Source organism: Nerophis ophidion, linkage group LG13, assembly GCF_033978795.1.
Source record: "Nerophis ophidion isolate RoL-2023_Sa linkage group LG13, RoL_Noph_v1.0, whole genome shotgun sequence".
NCBI classification, from domain to species: domain Eukaryota; kingdom Metazoa; phylum Chordata; class Actinopteri; order Syngnathiformes; family Syngnathidae; genus Nerophis; species Nerophis ophidion.
In genome coordinates, this window is record NC_084623.1 from 41198877 (window position 1) to 41218305 (window position 19429).

Consider the following 19429-nt stretch of genomic DNA (forward strand, 5'->3'; position numbering starts at 1 on the left):
GGTGTATTTGGTATCTACATAAGTCCCGAAAATTTTAAATCAAACCGTGGAGGCCTTCCTTCACACTTCCACCAGCTGTTTGGAGTCTGCCAAGCCTGTGACGTTTTTCGCACCTATGAGGTTATAAATTTAGCTAAAGGCCTTTTTTTAAGGGCTTTACATTTTTACTAACATTGGGTGCAAGTTCTATGATTAACAACATTCCTCCAATGAAATAGATATCTCTGATTAATTTCTATATTACTTAAAAAAAACAACTGGTTTTGTTTCATTAAATTCTACCCAAACATTTGATAAAGTCAAGTGCAAATAAAGCAACAAGAGAAGTAAACCACACTTCCCTTTTCTAAAGTAAATGTGTACAGCAATAGGCCACCAACATCAACAATATGATTTGCCTAAGTGTTTGGACAGGACAGATTTGAAAGAAAAAAAAGATTTTGGATTTTTTTAATCGATTAAGTCACAAATAAGAATCGCAGTTAATTCGAAAATCTATTTTTTGGACACGCCTAATACACATGCATCCTCCGCTGTTCCCATTGTCCAATAAAATATAGGTCTAATTTTTATTTGTCAGAAGACTTGCTATGCAAGCGCTAAAAACTACAACAAAGATGGAGGGGAGAAGACACTGTTGAAGTGGAAGCACGTAAATGAGTCTGGCCACAAAAAGGCGCATCCTGAAAAGACATATTCTATGCAACCCTTGTTGCGTTCTGGTGGCATTGTCACGGTGCACATGTTCCAAGGATGCGCAAGTACAAAAGGCGCCGTGTAGATAAGAGTCATAACACAAAATAGCGTGCTGCTGGGAAACACACGTGAAGCAAAAGGTAAAAATGTAGCTCTTTAGCATGAACAACGGAGGTAATAGAGTAAAGCCAACATAAACAGTCGCAAACGGGTACGAGTTAAATGAAAACAATACATTGGACAACGCAAACTGTGGCATAAAGCAAATAATCGACTTGGGCTCAGTGGATGGCGAGACGGGTAAACAACATAGAACTGCACAATTATGGCCAAAATATTAATCGCAATTATTTTCATCAATATTGAAGTCACGTTTATTTACTGTTAATTAAGATATATTTGATTTATATTAAACAAATAGTGAGTAAACTTGGCTTTCATTTTAAAACGAAAATTTAAAAACAATTCCTTAATAATAAAATAAATTGTACAAAAGACAAAGGGCTAACTAAAACAAAAATGTCCTTGCAGAGTGTGATCAAAAAGTGCCTACAAGTGAAAAATTTAAGTATGCACGAAAAGCACATAGAAAGGAATACATTCATTGTTCTGCTCACGTTATTTATTGAACATTTGTCCTTGGCCAAATATAATGTGTTTCTGTCTGTTATTTTGGCGTGTCTTTGAGAGGTGGTCCATCTGCACAGTTGATGTTTTGGGCACCACTCTTTTTGTTGCTGTTTGTCCGGTCTTAGCACCGGTGGCAGGCCCGATGGCGGTTGAGGAAAGAAGGAAAGTGTTTTTAATGCCTAACGTCTCTCCGCAACTCGATAATTTGTTAGGATGTGCACACCAACGCAGCTTTTCTGTGCAACTCGGTGTGGCGTTTGTCTTTGGTTCATTCACGGAGCAGCATTTCCGGGTTTCGGGAAACAAGTGCGGTGGTGTTTCAGAGTTCAAAAGCTGGAATGGAAAATTGTGCGGGAGGGGAGGGCACTGATGTAACTATGCATTTATTTTTACCAATATTTCCTGGCTACATTCAATCAACATTTCCTGGCTACATTCAATCAACATTCAATCAACATTGCATTATTATTTGGACTTGATGAACCTCTTTGGATTACCTTCAACATCTGTTGTCACTCACTCTTACTAGCTGTCACATGAGACCACTGTCAATCAGTCGCCCTGTCGTGGTTGACTGACTGTTGGTTATAAACGTGTTCGGTTTGAAATGCAGTTTTTTAAATCTTAATATCACAGACAATCACCCTCATTTAATCGTGGCTGCCAAAATCGTTATCACGATTAAAATTTGAATAATTGTGCAGCCTAAATACAGGTGGAAAAACTTAATTAATAAACGGAAACTGGTGTGTATGATCAGTGCACCTAACAACCAGCATGTAAACAAAGCAAGGAGCGCTGAAACAGAAATAGACCTTAAACATATGAGAATTATAAGAAACTCAAAACAAGACATTAACTGAGGTGACAGGTCATGGCAACATTTTGAACATTGAACCACCATTACATGTTATGCAGACCACAAGGAAGTTTTTTAAATGTAGAAAACTCATCTTAATATGACCCCTTTAATCTTTTTTTATAGATTAAACCCATCTTGCAATGTTAATGTACTTATACAACTAGTGTTACTGATTACTTTATCAGGAGATCTATAGCAGTGGATTTCGGAGTGGAATAGACAGCAAGCTGCTCAGCTTTAAAGGTGTTGAAGACAACGGCATCCTTTCAGAACAGAAGATAGTGTATTACCAGACATTTGCAGAAAAATGTGTTGTAGTATCGGCTCGTTATACCCATTAGTTTTCATTGTTCCAGCTTAGTTATGTGAGTGTTTAAGTGCTGAATTTCCTTACAAGATTAATAAAGAATATTCTGTAAAAGTTTCAGACCCTATCATCACCTTCTCTTGGTTTGGATTGGTATTTGCACTAGTTTTGATATTATCATGTGGGTTTGAGGGTCCCCCAGAGTAATAGTCAAACATTCAGTGTGTGTGCACTCAGTACTCACAAAGCAGTGAGGCTGACCGTGCGGAGGAGATGATCGAACAAGAAACGCAAGAGGAGTTCTGGTGGATCAGCAGCCTGAACACATCCAGTTCACAGATCATGTTGCTCTGAGCTCAGTTGGGAAGCAAGACTAGCGAGGAATGGAAATAGGTTAGGATAGACTTTTATTTATCCCACAATGGGGAAATTACATAGTTGCAGTACAGGTTTTTACATACAGTATTAGAAGTAAAGCGTAATGAAAAACAAAAATAAATAAGGATATATAATAATAAATATTACATATTGCTCATTATTATGTATACATAGAAGATAAAATAGCCTTAGTGCTCTTGCACTGTGGATGTAACAGTCTAATGCTGAAGGAGTTACTCAGCGCCTTCATGTGCTGTGCATAGGTTGAGATGGATTGTGCATTATGGATGTCAACTTGGTCAGGATTCTTCAGTCAGCCACCTCGATGTTGTGTAGAGGGCAGCCTAGGATGGAGTCCTCTCTTAATCAGTTCATTAAGTCTGTTCTTGTCTCTTACCGTGCTGTCCACACCCCAGCAAACGGCAGCATAGAACACCGCATAAGCCACCACATATTCAAAGAACATGACTCTCACCGCACTTCCTGCAATGACCAGGTGGGTGAGGGCCCAATGCTGCAGGTAGATGATGGCAACATCCACCCCGATGCCTTGATAGGAAGAAACCTGCAAGGGGACATTGCTGACGCTGTGTGCGCCCGTAGGTGGCTGAGGGTTATCCGCTACATGGTCTTAATTCGGAGCTCAGGGCAACAGGTCTGAAGATGTTTGGTTTCTTGGAATGAGGTGTTTTAGGAATTGGAACCACACAAGAGGTCTTTTAGAGTGTAATGGACCACCCGTAATGAATAGATGCTGAAGATAAAATTAAAGGATCCAGCCAGAAGTCATCTTTTTACTTGACAGGAACTTCTGTTCAGCCTGATCATCTCCATATAATTTAGATATGTTACTGTGTATACACCTCAGGGTTTAAGAGATCGTGATGCAGATCCAACAGAGATGGCAGGAATGCAGGAGGTATTGGGACAAGACAAGGTGGACGAGAATCTAGTGAAAACACCACGGGTAAGTTTCTGGCCTACTGAAATTATTTTTAATGGACCAACTATAAAAAGATGGGCGTTAAAACCAATAGTGACTGACAACAATATTCATATCTTGAGTTATTTTTGTTTTGTATATTAAATGCAAACGACAGAAAATATATAAGCTTTGCAAAACAATACAGTTTACAATGAATGTAAAACATTTTGAAAGCTACAATAATGTTTAAAAGTGCCAAATGTTAGGTCACTTTATTACAGACCATGTAAACATAGTGACTAGTAGTGAATAACTTTAATTGAAATCTGATTTATGAATTGACTTTTTTTTTTTTAATGTATCAGTTGTTTGTAGATATTCCAGATTGGGAAACTGGACTGGAAAGGGATTTTAAAGATGAAGATGACTTTGAGAAGCCTCATACTTCCAAGAGGTTTGCAGTTTTTACCATGTTTACTTCAGTTTCCCTTGCCACTTTCCAGTTCACTTACCCTGGATTTGTGTGACGGCTGCTAAACTGCTGCGTTACGGCGGTGGATGCAGTATGTTCCCATTCTAGTAAACGTGACCATTTTCACCGCCGGTGGACGCCCTGCGCACGGCACCAGCAACGCCTCTGGTAGTCTGAAGCCCTCCACGAAATATACGCAGAGTTTCTATACGCAGAGCTTGTAGTGTTTTAAGAGTATAGGGAAAAAAGGTGTATAAAAACTGTGGAGGGCTTATTAAGTCACTAAAGGCATATACCATATTTTCCATACTATGAGCTGCTAGTTTTTCCCGACCTTTGAACTGTGCGGCTTGTAAAAAGGTGCGGCCTATGGATTTTTTTTGGCTAAATAATGGAATAGATTCACCAAAGAAATAAAACTGTATTAAAATGTTTCACTTTAAGAAACTGTTCACACTCAAAGTGCTTACAAAATACAAGGAGGAAGAATCCTGATACACACTTTGAACCCTATTAAAAAAGGAGAAAACCATATTAACATAAAAGGATGAAAAAAGACAACTTTTCTGTTTTGTTTGAACAGCCATTTTACTGCCGTTTTACAGGGCCTCTTTTGAAACAATGTAGGTATGTAAATAAACATTTACAAAATCTTTGTAAACGGTGCGGCTTCTAGACCGATGCAGTTTGTAGTCCAGAAAATATGGTAATGGTAATATAGATCATGAAATTGTGTCCCTGTCGCAGGAATTCACCTACCACTAGGGGTCTGGAATAAACCCTTCGATAATCGAGGGAACACTGTCATCTTAGAAAATATATACTTGTCAGGCTTGATTGGGTGTATAGACAGCAGTGCCACGCGAGGTCTGCTACCGTTTTACTCTGAAGTGCAACTTGTCTCACTTTTTTTAGTGTGCCAACTTTCACGTTTGTATTAACAATCGAGAAATCAAGAGGAACTACGATCTCCCTTTATTTAAGCTAGGGGTGTTCCAATGCAACTTTTTTTTACTTGGGATTCAATACCAATATTGGAGTTGATTATAGGCCAATACTGACATTGATGAAATATCAGCATGAAACATACATTTATTTTGTAGTGTAAAATGTTATAAAAGGCTTGTTAATGTGAAATTACTCAGGATAATGGTAGGTCTAAAAATCACTAGACTCTTTGTTATAACCTTCTTGAATTAACTTGTGCGGTCTCTTGTTAAGTTGAAATGGACTGGTAATTGTTTTTTTTGGTGACCAGTTACTATTGGTCACAGTTATTAAGTAATGCTAATGACGCAGTAAATTGAGTGACACGTTTTGCTACTGGATATTTTTTTAATACACTTCTGCCTTGGAGACATATTTGTAATATGCAAATATGATTATTTGGTATTTGTTTGTATAGACAAATGTTGTATTTCAGAAGGAAATATTGTTCATTACATATGTATAGCTTACCTCTCTTTTGTGTTTAACTGTTGTGTAGCTGCTAGCTCGTAGTAGCATACACCTAAGATGTTAACTTTTTGTAAACAACTTCACTAAAATACAAGAAAATACCTTATTAACTGGTTGTCGAGCTTTGCACAAAAAAATTTGCTGCTAGACTGCTTGTATCGAAGCGCTTATATCTAAAGATTTTAGATGCAAGCTGATATATATATATATATATTTTTTTTTATGATATTAGCTCAATATCCGATAACAATATAGGATTGGGACACCCCAAATGTAAACATCTGTGAAATAGTTGGGAACATTATTAAGAATTATTTGTTATAATCCATATGAGACTGCACACAATGTTGCCATCCTCGTCCAATATAAAGTATTCCCATAAATTTTTAGGTGAATAACATTGCTTGCCTTCCATCAGTCTACCCCAGGGCAGCTGTGGCTATACATTTAGCTTACCACATTCCATGTGTGAATGTGGAGTGAATGAATGATGGGTTCTCAGTTCTGTCTCTAAAGCGCTTTGAGTGTCTAGAAAAGGGCTATATAAATATACTTTATCATCATTATTATAATTCCCAAAAAATATTTAAAAAGCACTAAACCTAATTGGATACAGACTATTATGTTTTGATATTCTATAGTATCTGTACTGACATTAATTCTCCTGCAACACCCTGTAGCCTACATGACTGTGGGCGTTACTATTCTGGTGAAATTTTGAGCAGTGTCCAGGTGGATCAGTTGTTTGAACACAGTCAGTGTACTGCTAGTGGGGTCTCTGACGTCAACCAGGACGAGGAACAGCCTATCAAAACACCCGGAGTGAGTAGTTGTTGACGAAAAGTTACTGTGTGGTTTTTGATTGTCATGCATTGCCTTAAATTTGAACTCTGCATTTAATCCATCACAGTCACAACCACACACCTTTGGAGCTCCCACTGTTGCCACTGATGAGTTGCCGAGGTATCCATGTCATCCACCTCTCTTGATTAAGGTAATTCAGCAGGCCCTTCTTTCTCTGTACTTTGTAGAAAGTCATGATAAAGCTGGATCTGGATATTGCACACTAATTAATAATTCCTCACCCACATTTATTGATTTTAACATAGTGTCATTCTCATACCACAGTGGAACCTGTTTGAGTCATTAACTGTGTTAATATTACAAAGGGTCCACTTTGTTAATGTAAACCACTTTTATCAACATACAAACCCTGTTTCCATATGAGTTGGAAAATTGCGTTATATGTAAATATAAACGGAACACAATGATTTGCAAATCCTTTTCAACCCATATTCAGTTGAATGCACTACAAAGACAAGATATTCGATGTTCAAACTCATAAACTTTTTTTTTTTTGCAAATAATAATTAATTTTGAATTTCATGGCTGCAACACTTGCCAAAGTAGTTGGGAAAGGGCATGTTCACCACTGTGTTACATCACCTTTTTTTTTTAACAACACTCAATAAACGTTTTGGAACTGAGGAAACTATTAGTTGAAGCTTTCAAATTGGAATTCTTTCCCATTCTTGTTTCATGTAGAGCTTAAGTCGTTCAACAGTCCGGGGTCTCTGTTGTCGTATTTTACGTTTCATAATGCGCCACACATTTTTGGTGGGAGACATGTCTGGACTGCAAGCGGGCCAGGAAAGTACCCGCACTCTTTTACTAGGAAGCCACGCTGTTCTAAGACGTGGCTTGGCATCGTTATGCTGAAATAAGCAGGGGTGTCCATGATAACGTTGCTTGAATGACAACATATGTTGCTCCAAAACCTGTATGGACCATTCAGCATTAATAGTGCCTTCACGGACGTGTAAGTTATCCATGTCTTGGGCACTAATACACCCCCATACCATCACAGATGCTGGCTTTTGAACTATGCGCCTAAAACAATCCGGATGGTTATTTTCCTCTTTGTTCCGAAGGACACCACGTCCACAGTTTCCAAATATAATTTGGAATGTGGACTCGTCAGACCACAGAACACTTTTCCACTTTGCATCAGTCCATCTTAGATGAGCTCGGGCCCAGCGAAGCCGGCGGCGTTCCTAGGTGTTGTTGATAAATGGGTTTTGCTTTGCAGAGTAGAGTTTTAACTTGCACTTACAGATGTAGCGACCAACTGTTGTTACTGACAGTGGTTTTATGAAGTGTTTCTGAGCCCATGTGGTGATATCCTTTACACAGTGATGTCGGTTTTTGATGCAGTACCGCCTGAGGGATCAAAGGTCCATAATATCATCGCTTACGTGCAGTGATTTCTCCAGATTCTCTGAACCTTTTGATGATTTTACGGACCGTAGATGGTAAAATCCCTAAATTCCTTGCACTAGCTCGTTGAGAAATGTTGTTCTAAAACTGTTTGACAATTTGCTTACAAATTGGTGACCCCCGCCCCTTCCTTGTTTGTGAATTACTTAACATTTCATGGAAGCTGCTTTCATACCCAATCATGGCACCCACCTGTTCCCAATTAGCCTGCACACCTGTGGGATGTTCCAAATAAGTGTTTGATGAGCATTCCTCAACTTAATCAGTTTATTGCCACCTTTCCCAACTTCTTTGTCACATGTTGCTGGCATCAAATTCTAAAATTAATGATTATTTGCAGCAAAAAATTGTTTTTATCAGTTTTAACATCAAATATGTTGTCTTTGTAGCATATTAAACTGATTATGGGTTGAAAATGATTTGCAAATCATTGTATTCTGTTTATATTTACATCTAACACAATTTCCCAACTCATATGGAAACGGGGTTTGTACAATTTGAGACCAAAAGGGATCTTTTGTATAAAAATTGTTTGAAGTATGTCACGGTGAAGTATCACAGCATATCCCCAAATAACTGCTAGTCAATGTTCCCTCTAATTTTCCATATGCGTAAGCAAACGCAAAAACTCCTTGAGCATTCAGGGGAGCACATGTGAGCGACGTTAGACATGCACATGTACTGTGGCCACACCAACAGAACACCGGTCCCAAACCTGACTAAATAACAAGTTAAATGTTTTATTATTATAGTCAAATGACAGCAGTGATTTACATGAGATCATTTTCTAATATAAGTATTTTGGCCCAATTACAATAACAATAACAAAAAATATTGTTTTTCATGAGCTGTGTACTAGTATTGCATTTCTGGGTGGGGTTCCTGCTTTGGAAATAATTTGTACCCCTTTCAGATATCGCATTTAGTTCCAACTAAAACATTCACGTTACACAATAAGATGCAAACATGGGATCATGTTTACATTCCTGTAACTTTGTTTGTAAAACATATTTTTATTAGTATTTATTTAATATAATAACATAAATTCATGGTTAATATTTATAAATTAAGATAAAATTAAGAAAACAACTTTTTTATTGGTCACTAAAGAAGGGTTCGGTACCTCCAACAAGGTTTAGAACCACTGCTTTAGTGTGATGCAGTGTTACACAATTGCAATAACAAGAATAAACATACTGTTAAATGTATGCTCTCTGGCAATGTTATAATTTCAAATGGCTTATTACTGTTGAAAGGGCTCATTAACCCTTATTAGATGATGTGGCCTGGCATATTGGACCACAGAGGTTCATGTTAACTTTTTGTTTACCCTGCAGTTGGAAAGTCTTCTATGGCAGCTGATACTTTAAGATGATTAAAAGCGGAATACATTATTAAAGAAAAAGAAGGATGAGTTACAGTGGAAAGACAGTTGGAAATTCCAACTGTATGCCAGGGTGCATTTTTACCGCTGCACATAGTCTAATTCTGCACTATCTCATTGATTGAGTTCACAAATTCAAAGGCATAGTTTTTGCTTCGCCAGCTTTCTGGTATACTCACATACTTTGCCATGTGATTGTGGATTTTTTGAACTGACAGCGTCGATGCATTCATTTTGATGGCAAGTAACATTTTGTCAATGACAACTTTAACTTGCTTGGGGTTAGATTTTGTTTTGTGTGACAGCTTGCTCCTTTTCTCTCTGTCTTTTGCGTTTTTCCGCAATAGTGTACCAATTCCCGGTCCCATCTTGAGTCTTCGTACAATTCCAACAGCTTTCAAATGACTTTTCTGCTGAATGTGACACTTGAGGTAGTCCATCTTCTATTCAGTCCACATTTTTCCCTCGGAAAACTCATTTGCTACTTTAGTTTCGCGGCATGTTTTGCAGAGTAGACTCTTCTCACTCGAAAAACAAAATCTCACCCAGTTTCACCGCTTGTTCTTCTATTTGAACATACTCCGACAGCCATTGCATCTTAAAAGAACCGCATTTCTTTTTTACAACGCCTTGGTGAGTGGATGTGTCGCTGCCCGTTCATTTCGCCATGATAAGGGGTTATTGTCAATATCAACAGTGTCAATGCTATGATTGGCTGCGTAGCGTAAGTGAACCGAATCGTATCATTGGCTGGACACCTGTCACTCACTGAGTTATGTTACAAAATGGAACAGAAAACAAAATTATTATTACTATTATTATTGGTTTAATTGATTAGATAAGATTAGATTCTCTCCCCCCCACCACCCCCCCTCAATTTTCAGCCCGATCCATCAGGCTGTCAGGACTTTGAAATCCCCCTCCCTGGAACAATCTGAACTCTAAACCCCACAACCCACAGAAAAATGACTATGCAAAATTGCACACATCTGCTGCTATATCATAAGTATTTGCACTACTGATGAAACACTCATTGTTTACAGCCATATCCTATTTAAAAACAACAGGAACTATATATTATTGTCATTTTAGTAGGTAGACCTTTATGTTGCACTTTACTGTTTGTGTTTTCTTTTTGTCTACGCATGGGAGAGTGCGAAACAAAATTTTGATTCCTTTGTATGTCTTTACATGTAAAGAAATTGACAAATAAAGCTGACTTTACTTGACTTTACTTGATTAGGACTAATATTAGACATTAATTCATACGTTTATGTTGAGTTTTATTTTATGCGCATTGGTTTTCTTGTGCGCTGAGAACGTGCGAGCAGTGCTTAGAGGGAACATTGCTACTAGTCTAGTTTGGCAGCCGGGTCTGGAGCCGAATGTGACTGTTCAATCTCGTTCTTATGGCCCCTTTCTAAACTTTTTTAATACAATTTCTGACTCTCTGTGAGCCCATGAAGGTGTACTGGCTAAATCCTGACTGTAGATAGGATAAGCGGGGAAAGCAAGAAAAAGCGGGTGTGAGCGGAGCCTGCGTTTGTGTGTGCTCCATGAAAAATGTGCGATTCCCTTTGTAAGATAACGATAAATAACATCGCCCCCAAAAAGTATTTCCACATGCCAAATTTAGCTGAAAACAAAAATGTAAAAATGTATCCATTTGTTTTATAACTCATTTCCTCTTCACTGCAAAATAATATTCAAAATAAAAGCATGGCAGTATTAAATTTATCCATCCATCCATTTTCTACCGCTTATTCCCTTTTGGGGTCGCGGGGGGCGCTGGCGCCTATCTCAGCTACAATCGGGCGGAAGGCGGGGTACACCCTGGACAAGTCGCCACCTCATCGCAGGGCCAACACAAATAGACAGACAACATTCACACTCACATTCACACACTAGGGCCAATTTAGTGTTGCCAATCAACCTATCCCCAGGTGCATGTCTTTGGAAGTGGGAGGAAGCCGGAGTACCCGGAGGGAACCCACGCATTCACGGGGAGAACATGCAAACTCCACACAGAAAGATCCCGAGCCTGGATTTGAACCCAGGATTGCAGGACCTTAGTATTGTGAGGCAGACGCACTAACCCCTCTGCCACCGTGAAGCCCGTATTAAATTTAAAATATCGTAATGTGGTAGAATGAGATGAGGCAGGATGACTGAAGTAGGGATGTAACAATACTCCAGGTTTTATTGTTAAAATATATAAAGAACAGACACAAATAGGGATGTATACAGAGTACCGGTAATTTTTGTACCGGTTCCTAATTGAGTCGGTTCTCCTGGACCGTGAAGATTCTGGACTAATCGTACTGCTATCGTACGTATGGTATTTTTAAAAACCCAGCTGACCAGTATAATTATGGCACGCTGTCACGTTCGGTTCAGCTCCCGCGGCATACACATTACAAATCAGCTTGAAATAATTACAGGAAAAAATAAATATAAATAATTGTGGGAAGCAACACCACACAAAAGTTTAACACCACAGATCATCTTCAAAAGTCCACCATAGTCATGCACACTAAGAAGAGTTTGAGTTTTAAGTGAATGCCACTTAACTCAAGACCGCCGCTTCCGCGATTCATCAACAGTCCTCATCGCGATCCATTAATCCAAAGTTAATAATAACCACTCAAATGAGTGAAAAATTTAAGTAATACAACAAACCATAAAGTTGCTTTGACCGAGGATGAAATCCGCTGACAGGTACATCGTCGCCGTCTGACGTCACTCCATCACGGAGCATTTGCGACGTGGCATTAATAGACATCTTGCTTAAATGTGTTTCAGTTTTAGTTCTGTCTCTTGACTCTACAACTGGACGCTTGAGCATTACACTTGATCTCTGAGTATTTTTATTTCTATTGTTGACACAACACAGACACATATATAGGTCGGTAGCTGTCAACTTCCGATTAGTCACTCAAATATGTGTAAAACATAAACACAAAACTATTTCTATTGTTACAGAATGCACACCCACATAACATGCTAATTGATTGTATTGATTTATATGATATATTGGATTATGATATGTCATTTAAAAGGTCTGTGCTCTGTACATGAATGCATAAATTATAAACAGTGATGGATCTGTGTGCTCATTACAATTGCATTAACAGACATGCTGTGAAATGTTCCATCATGTTGTGAAGATGTACAATCTCTTGTGCTAATAAAAATCGGTAATAAAAATGCATTTTTTACACTTCTTTATTCACACCAATTACATACAGTAAGGTATCGATAACAAATATCAATAATCGTATCGATAAAATCTTAACGATATACAGTACATGCCTCGACACAACATACTTTCCTTGGTATAAGAATGATTAAATATTGTTCTGGCTTTTTAAGAGCCATGTTAGTGTTATTTTAGTGTTATTGAAGTAAATATAAGTATCTTCTTGCATTTTATTTTAGAAAGGTTTTTGAGTGTTTCTTAATGATAACGGTAAAACGGGTGTTGCATACTTCATCTCTGCTATATGTAACATCACATGGGTTAATTTCCTGTTTTTATCTTTGCATCAATCAGTCTGTCTAGGAAGTGACAGAATAGCTTTGTTGCTTCGACAGCAACATGTTTCTACAATTTTTAGATTGAACTAGGAAGTTTGAAATAGGGAAAGGTGTTAATGTGTTTTGTATTCATGTTAGCATTTAATCTAGCTAGTGATTAGCCAGCTAGTTTTTTTTTTTTTTAAAGTGCGGTTATAAATTAAGCTTTTACAATAAATACAATTTGAAATTGTAATACTAGCCATTGGGAATTTTACCACAGATTTCCAGTAATCCGGTAATTTTCCAGTAATTGTCAACTAAACACTATATCTTACAGCAAGACACTTCACACATCAACCCGGCCTACGCAGCCCGGCAACTCTTTTGTCTTGAACTCTCTGTAACAGGCAAACACTACAACCCCCTTCAGTCTAATTCCCAAATCCCAGTTCAGAACCTAAACAATACTCTCGTCGCTACATAATCATGTAAAATCAGATGAATTGTCTATGTTAACAGTAGGGCTGCAACTAACGATTATTTTGATAGTCGATTAGTCAATTATTATCTTAACGAGTAGTCAACTAACCAGATAATAAAGCGTACACATATTTAATGGCTCAAATTTTTCCATTGACTTCTAAATGCAGCTTAAGTTATTTTAAGCATGTGCTTTTGGACCATAAATATGACTAATTAATTCATAAATATCTATTTATACTGTAACTCTGCTGCTCAAATGTAAAGGACTAATAAAATGTTGTCCATTTAAAAGAAAAGTGCTAAAACAAATTGTAACCTTGTTTATATATTTAAAAAACATAAGCAATGAAAACATCCATCCATCCATTTCCTACCGCTTATTCACTTTGGGGTGGCGGGGGGCGCTGGTGCCTATCTCAGCTACAATCGGGCGGAAGGCGTCGTACACCCTGGACAAGTCACCACCTCATCACAGGGCCAACACAGATAGACAGACAACATTCACACTCACATTCACACACTAGGGCCAATTTAGTGTTGCCAATCAACCTATCCCCAGGTGCAAACAAAACGAAATATCTAACTTCCTCAAAAGGAAAAGCATTTTATGATATTTGGTTTTAGCACTCTAATACAGTGGTTCTCAAATGGGGGTACGCGTACCCCTGGGTGTACTTGAATGTATGCCAAGGGGTACGTGAGATATTTTAAAAATATTCTAAGAATAGCAACAATTCAAAAATCCTTTATAAATATATTTATTGAATAATACTTCAACAAAATATGAATGTAAGTTCATAAACTGTGACAAAAATACAACAATGCAATATTCAGTGTTGACATCTAGATTTTTTGTGGATATGTTCCATAAATATTGACGTTAAAGATTTCTTTTTTTGTGAAGAAATGTTTTGAATTAAGTTTATGAATCCAGATGCAGCTCTATCACAATCCCTAAAGAGTGCTATTTAAGTTGATGATTACTTCTATGTGTAGAAATATTTATTTATAATTGAATCACTTGTTTATTTTTTAACAAGTTTTTAGTTATTTTTATATCTTTTTTTCCAAATAGTTCGAGAAAGACCACTACAAATTAGCAATATTTTGCACTGTTATACAATTTAATAACTCAGAAACTGATGACATAGTGCTGTATTTTACTTCTTTCCCTGTATTTTTTTTAACCAAAAATGGCCTTCCTCTGATTAGGGGGTAATTGAATTAAAAAAATGTTCGCAGGGGGTACATCACTGAAAAAAGGTTGAGAACCACTGCTCTAATAGACTAAATGTGTAGAATTGTATTTTTGATTAATTATTAAAATGTTGGCTATTTAATAGATTGTATGTTTAATCTTATGATACCCTTGCATTTCTGCCTGTCAGTCTCTCTGAGTCTGTGTGTTTGTGTGCGTGTTTGTTAAAATGCCTTTTTTTTTTCAACATTGCAAATTGACGCTGCTTTAAAACGTACTTGAATTGATGTCGACAATGCGGGGTGATTTTGGCTAAAATGATAGTTAAAGTTATTTTTCACAAAACTTTGTCTCACTCTTATTAGCTAGCTAGCAAGTTAGAAGCTATCACTCTAATCGAGGTTGAGTCCGCATCCTGCCTCCAAATATCTGACATCATGTTCAACTTAAAATGCTTGCGTATTAGAGATGTACTGCCTTAAAAACAAGGTCACCTTTGCAAAATTAGCAAGGTAATGATGTTTTAAACAAGAATAACAAGAAATATCTTCAAACTTTACACGTAGTTTACATGCAAGTGGCAGTGCAGACCTTTTCCGCCTGGAAAAACATGAGTGATGACGTCTCAACTATTGTCGACAAATATAATTGTCAGCCACAAATTTTGTTCTTGACATTTGTCGGCAATGTCGACTAATCGTTGCAGCCATACTTAACAGTAGTCAGGCTGTCCAAAGGGTCGTCGACATTTCACTGTTGTAGATTATTGGCCGTTATAGGCACCAGACAGGAATGCATTGTTTTACAATCTTTACCCTGCTGCTACTCAGCTTTGATGATGTTGAAGATAATGTTTTTCTAAGTGGTGCAGAGACACCAATACCACATTGTTACGACACATTGACGGTTTAACACAGTTTGAGTGTACCAAGAGTTACAAATGGCAAGATAAGAAAACATAACCATACATACTATGATAATCAGGTAAACAGAAAACAATTCCCACCAAAACTTGGAACGAAGCAAGCATGAGTCAACTAAACACAGAAAAAGAGGATAATTAACCAATAAAAGACACGTTACATTAAAAAAAAACAGGCCAGATTAGGTACAACATTAACTACAAAATGTACACAACGTTAAAGTTATCACACTTCTTGTACTCACTGTCATGAGAGTCGCTGGTAGTTTGCTGGCTGCCTCTTATGGGGAGCGTCGACTGATCACTGTAGGCTGATCTGATGCACCCTTAAGTAGCATGCACTGATTGGCCTGGTTAGACACACCTGGGCTGCACCTCCAGGTGTCTCAGGTATTTGCAAAGAGGCAGAACAAAAAAAAACAACCATGCACACAAATACACTACGGGACGCAACACACAGGCACAATGTGTTTAATAAGTCTTAACTTGGTGTATATCTTTGAATCACCTTGGCAACAGGTACAGACAGAGCTGTTATTGGGGCATGGGAGAATGCATTTCTGCCAGGAAGCTCTGAAGAAACAAGAGGATGGAAAAGAGGATAATTTAAACAGCGAGAAGAAGGCAAGAATGTGTCTGCTCCAGGAAAAGCTACAGAGAGAGGAACAGGAGGAAGAGGAACAGTTAGTAAAGGAAAAGGAGAAAAGAATACGTTTGCGTCAGCAAGAGCTAAAGAAAGAAGAGGAGAGGGAAATGGAATTGTTAAAAAGGGAAAAAGAGAAGAGAACACATCTTCTACGGGAGAGGCTGAAGAGAGAGGAAGAGGAAGAAGCGCAGCAGTTAATGATGGCGAAGGGAAAGAGAATCTGTGTCCTCCAGGAGCGGCTAGGTGAAGAAAAAGACGAAAAGTTGAAAACACTTTATGATGAGAACCTGAGAAGGATAGATGGCAGCAAAACATTGAACACATATATTGAAACCAGAGCACATCGTAGACAGGAGGAAGAAGATAAGGAAGAACAGTTGAAAAGTGACCAAGAGGAACTCAGTACGGAGGAAGAAAATGATGCTGAAGAAATAAAAAGGGAAAAAAAGTCAAGAGCACACATATTCCAAGAGGAGTTCTCTAGTGAGGAAGAAGAAGAGGATGAGATGTTGAAGAAGGATAAAGACATCCAAAGTCAGGAACAGCTCAGCAGTGAGGAAGAGGAGGTGGGACAATTGAAGGTGGAAAAAGAGAGAAGAACTAGCTTCTGCCTGGAAAAGCTGGAGACAGAGGAAGAGGTAGCACGGTTAAAGAGAGACATTTTCAAGAGAAAAAGTCTCCTCCTGGCAGAGCTTTGTGCAGACTTTAAGAAAGAGCTGCAATTGAGAATACAATTCTCCCACGACGAGCTGATAAGGGAGGAAGAAGAGGAGCTTGAGAAATTGAAGAGGGAAAAGGAAAGAAGAACGCATCAACAAAAAGAGAAGCTGTTGAGGGAAGAAGAGGATGAGGTAGCACAATTAAAGAAGGAGAAAGAGAGAAGAATTTGTTGCTGCCGCAAAGTGCTCAGAAGACATGAAGAGGTAGAAGTGGAGCAACTTAAGCAGGAAAAAGAGACAAGAATGCGACACCACCTGCAACAGCTTGACAGAGAGGAGGAGAGTTTCTTGAAGAACGACAAGCACATGAGAAAAAATCTCCAAAAGGAGCCTAGTAGGCTGGCAGAAGAGGCTGAGAGATCAAATAGGCAAAAAGACCTGACAGGTCTTCGCCAACAATTACATCCGAAAAAAGAAGAAGAGGAGGATGAGCAGTTGAGCAACGCAACTACAACATGGCTTTGGCAGGAGGAACTAAGGAGAGAAGAAGAAGAGGATGAAAGGAGAAACTTTAACTTACGACGAGACAGACTTCTCAGAGAGGAGGATTTGGATCTGCTAAATAAGGAGAAAGACAGGAGAATGAGTCTTTACCAGGAGAGGCTGAGGAGAGAAGAAGAGGAGGAGTTGGAGTTTTTGAAGAGAGAAAGTGTGGCCAAAGTTCATTATCACAAGGAAGCACTGAACAGAGAGGAAGAAAAAGAGATAAAGCAGTTAAAGACAGAAAAGGAAGAAAGAATACGGGTTTTCCAAGAAGAGTTGAGGAGAGAGGAAGCCAATGAAAGGGAACGATTAAAGAGGGTAAGGGAAAGGAAATCGTCACCTGGCCGGGAGGAAAAAGGTAACAAGCAGTTAACAAGGGAAGAGACAAAACTGAAGCCCCATGGAATGGATCCGGGAATAGAAGAAGAGGAGGCGATGCGGTTAATGAGAGAGGAGATGCTCTGCCATGAAGACTCTAGGAGAGAAGAGGAAGAGGAATTAGAGGTCTTGAAGATGGATATTATAAGAAGGTGGCTGCAACAAGAGAAGGGGGGAGAAAAGCTCGAGCAGGATGTTTTCAAGAAGGAGGTTAAGGCAAGAACACAGCTCATCCAGGACGGGCTAAGTAAAGAGGATGAGGGGCTGAAAAGGGAGAATGAGAAAATAATGTATAGCTGGCAAAAGGAACTGAGTTCAGAGGAAGAAGAGGAGCCAGTAGATTTAAAGTGGGAAGGGGAGAAGAAAAGAAGCCTGCTACCACAGGAAGCAGTGCTTTTAATAAAGAAAGAGGAAATTACAGAACAATTACCGACGGCTAAGACATGTGGAACACATTTCCGCCAAGAACTGAAAGAGGAAATGGATGAAGCAAACCGGTTTAATAAGAAAAAAGAAAAAGGCATCTATCACTGGCCTCAGGAGCTCGAAGGGGAGGATGAGGAGCAAGTGGCGAGGGATGTGAAAGTTTTAGCAAGGGAAAAGGAAATAATAATTCATTCTGGCTCAGAAGAGTTGAAGAGAGAAGAAGTGAAGCAGTCAGAGAGGGAACAAAAGAGTAGACTCTGCATCCACCTGGAAGAGCTGAGAAGAGAAGAAAAAAATGAGGCAGATGAATTGAAGAAAGAAAAGGAAAAGAGAATACGTCGTCTCCTGGAAGAACTGAGGGAAGAGGAAGAGGAGGAGGCTGAGAGGTTAAAGAAGGACAAAGAAAAGAGAATGCGCCTCCTCCGAGAGCAGCTGAGGAGAGAAGAGCAGGGAGAGCGATTGAAAAGAGAAAATGAAAGAAGAATACGGCTTCAGCAAGAGGAACTTATTGGACAGGAAGAGGAGGAGTGGTATAGGATGGACAAGGAGGAACAAATGCGACTCTACCTGGAAAAACTAAGAAAAGAGGAAGAAGAGACAGGAGAGCAATTGAAGATTAAAAAGGAGAAAACAATGCAGAATTACCACGAAGAGCTGAGGAGAGAGGAAAGGATGCAGGTGGAACAACTACAGAAGGAAAAAGAGAAGCGGATAGGTCTTCTCCTGGAGGAGCTTAAGAGACAAGACGAGCAACAATGTAAAAAGGAAAAGGAAAATAAATTGCATGACTGCCGGGAAATGCTGCTGAAAGAGGAAAATGATGCCGTGGAAATCTTTAAAAGGGAGAAAGAGAAGAGAATTAATTGCTGTCAGGAGGAATTGAAGCGAGAGGAAGAGGAGGAAGAAGAGCGGTTGAACAAAGAAAAAGAAAATAGAATACGCCTTCTTCAGGATAAGCTGAAGGAAGAGACAGAAGAGTTGATGGTAAGATTGAACAATGAGAAGGAGCATAGAATGCGTCTTCGACAAATAGATCAGAAGGGAGAAAACGATGAGAAGAAACTGAAGACTGAATACAAAGAAAGGCTGAGGTAGGTTAATCTTCATAAATCATCCTCATATAGCATCTGGTAAAGTGAAGAAGTTACTTAAACCCAAATTTACCAAGTAGATTTTTGGTGATTAGTAAAAATGGGTCCCAAAACTCACCAAGTTTTCGTTTGATACTGTAACATCTCACAGCATTATTGTGAAGATACCGTGGTA

At 38.6% G+C, this 19429-nt stretch overlaps 1 protein-coding gene across 3 annotated transcripts in view; it reads left to right on the plus strand.

Moving 5' to 3' along the window:
• Positions 1 to 19429, plus strand: part of LOC133564569 (trichohyalin-like) — a 68529-nt gene that overhangs the window by 42026 nt on the left and 7074 nt on the right. For all 3 annotated transcript variants that reach the window (XM_061918949.1, XM_061918951.1, XM_061918950.1), the window contains 5 exons: positions 3742 to 3840; positions 4164 to 4252; positions 6409 to 6550; positions 6639 to 6722; positions 16031 to 19254. In XM_061918949.1, coding sequence (XP_061774933.1) covers positions 3742 to 3840; positions 4164 to 4252; positions 6409 to 6550; positions 6639 to 6722; positions 16031 to 19254 — 3638 coding nt within the window. The remainder of the gene's footprint in view (positions 1 to 3741; positions 3841 to 4163; positions 4253 to 6408; positions 6551 to 6638; positions 6723 to 16030; positions 19255 to 19429) is intronic.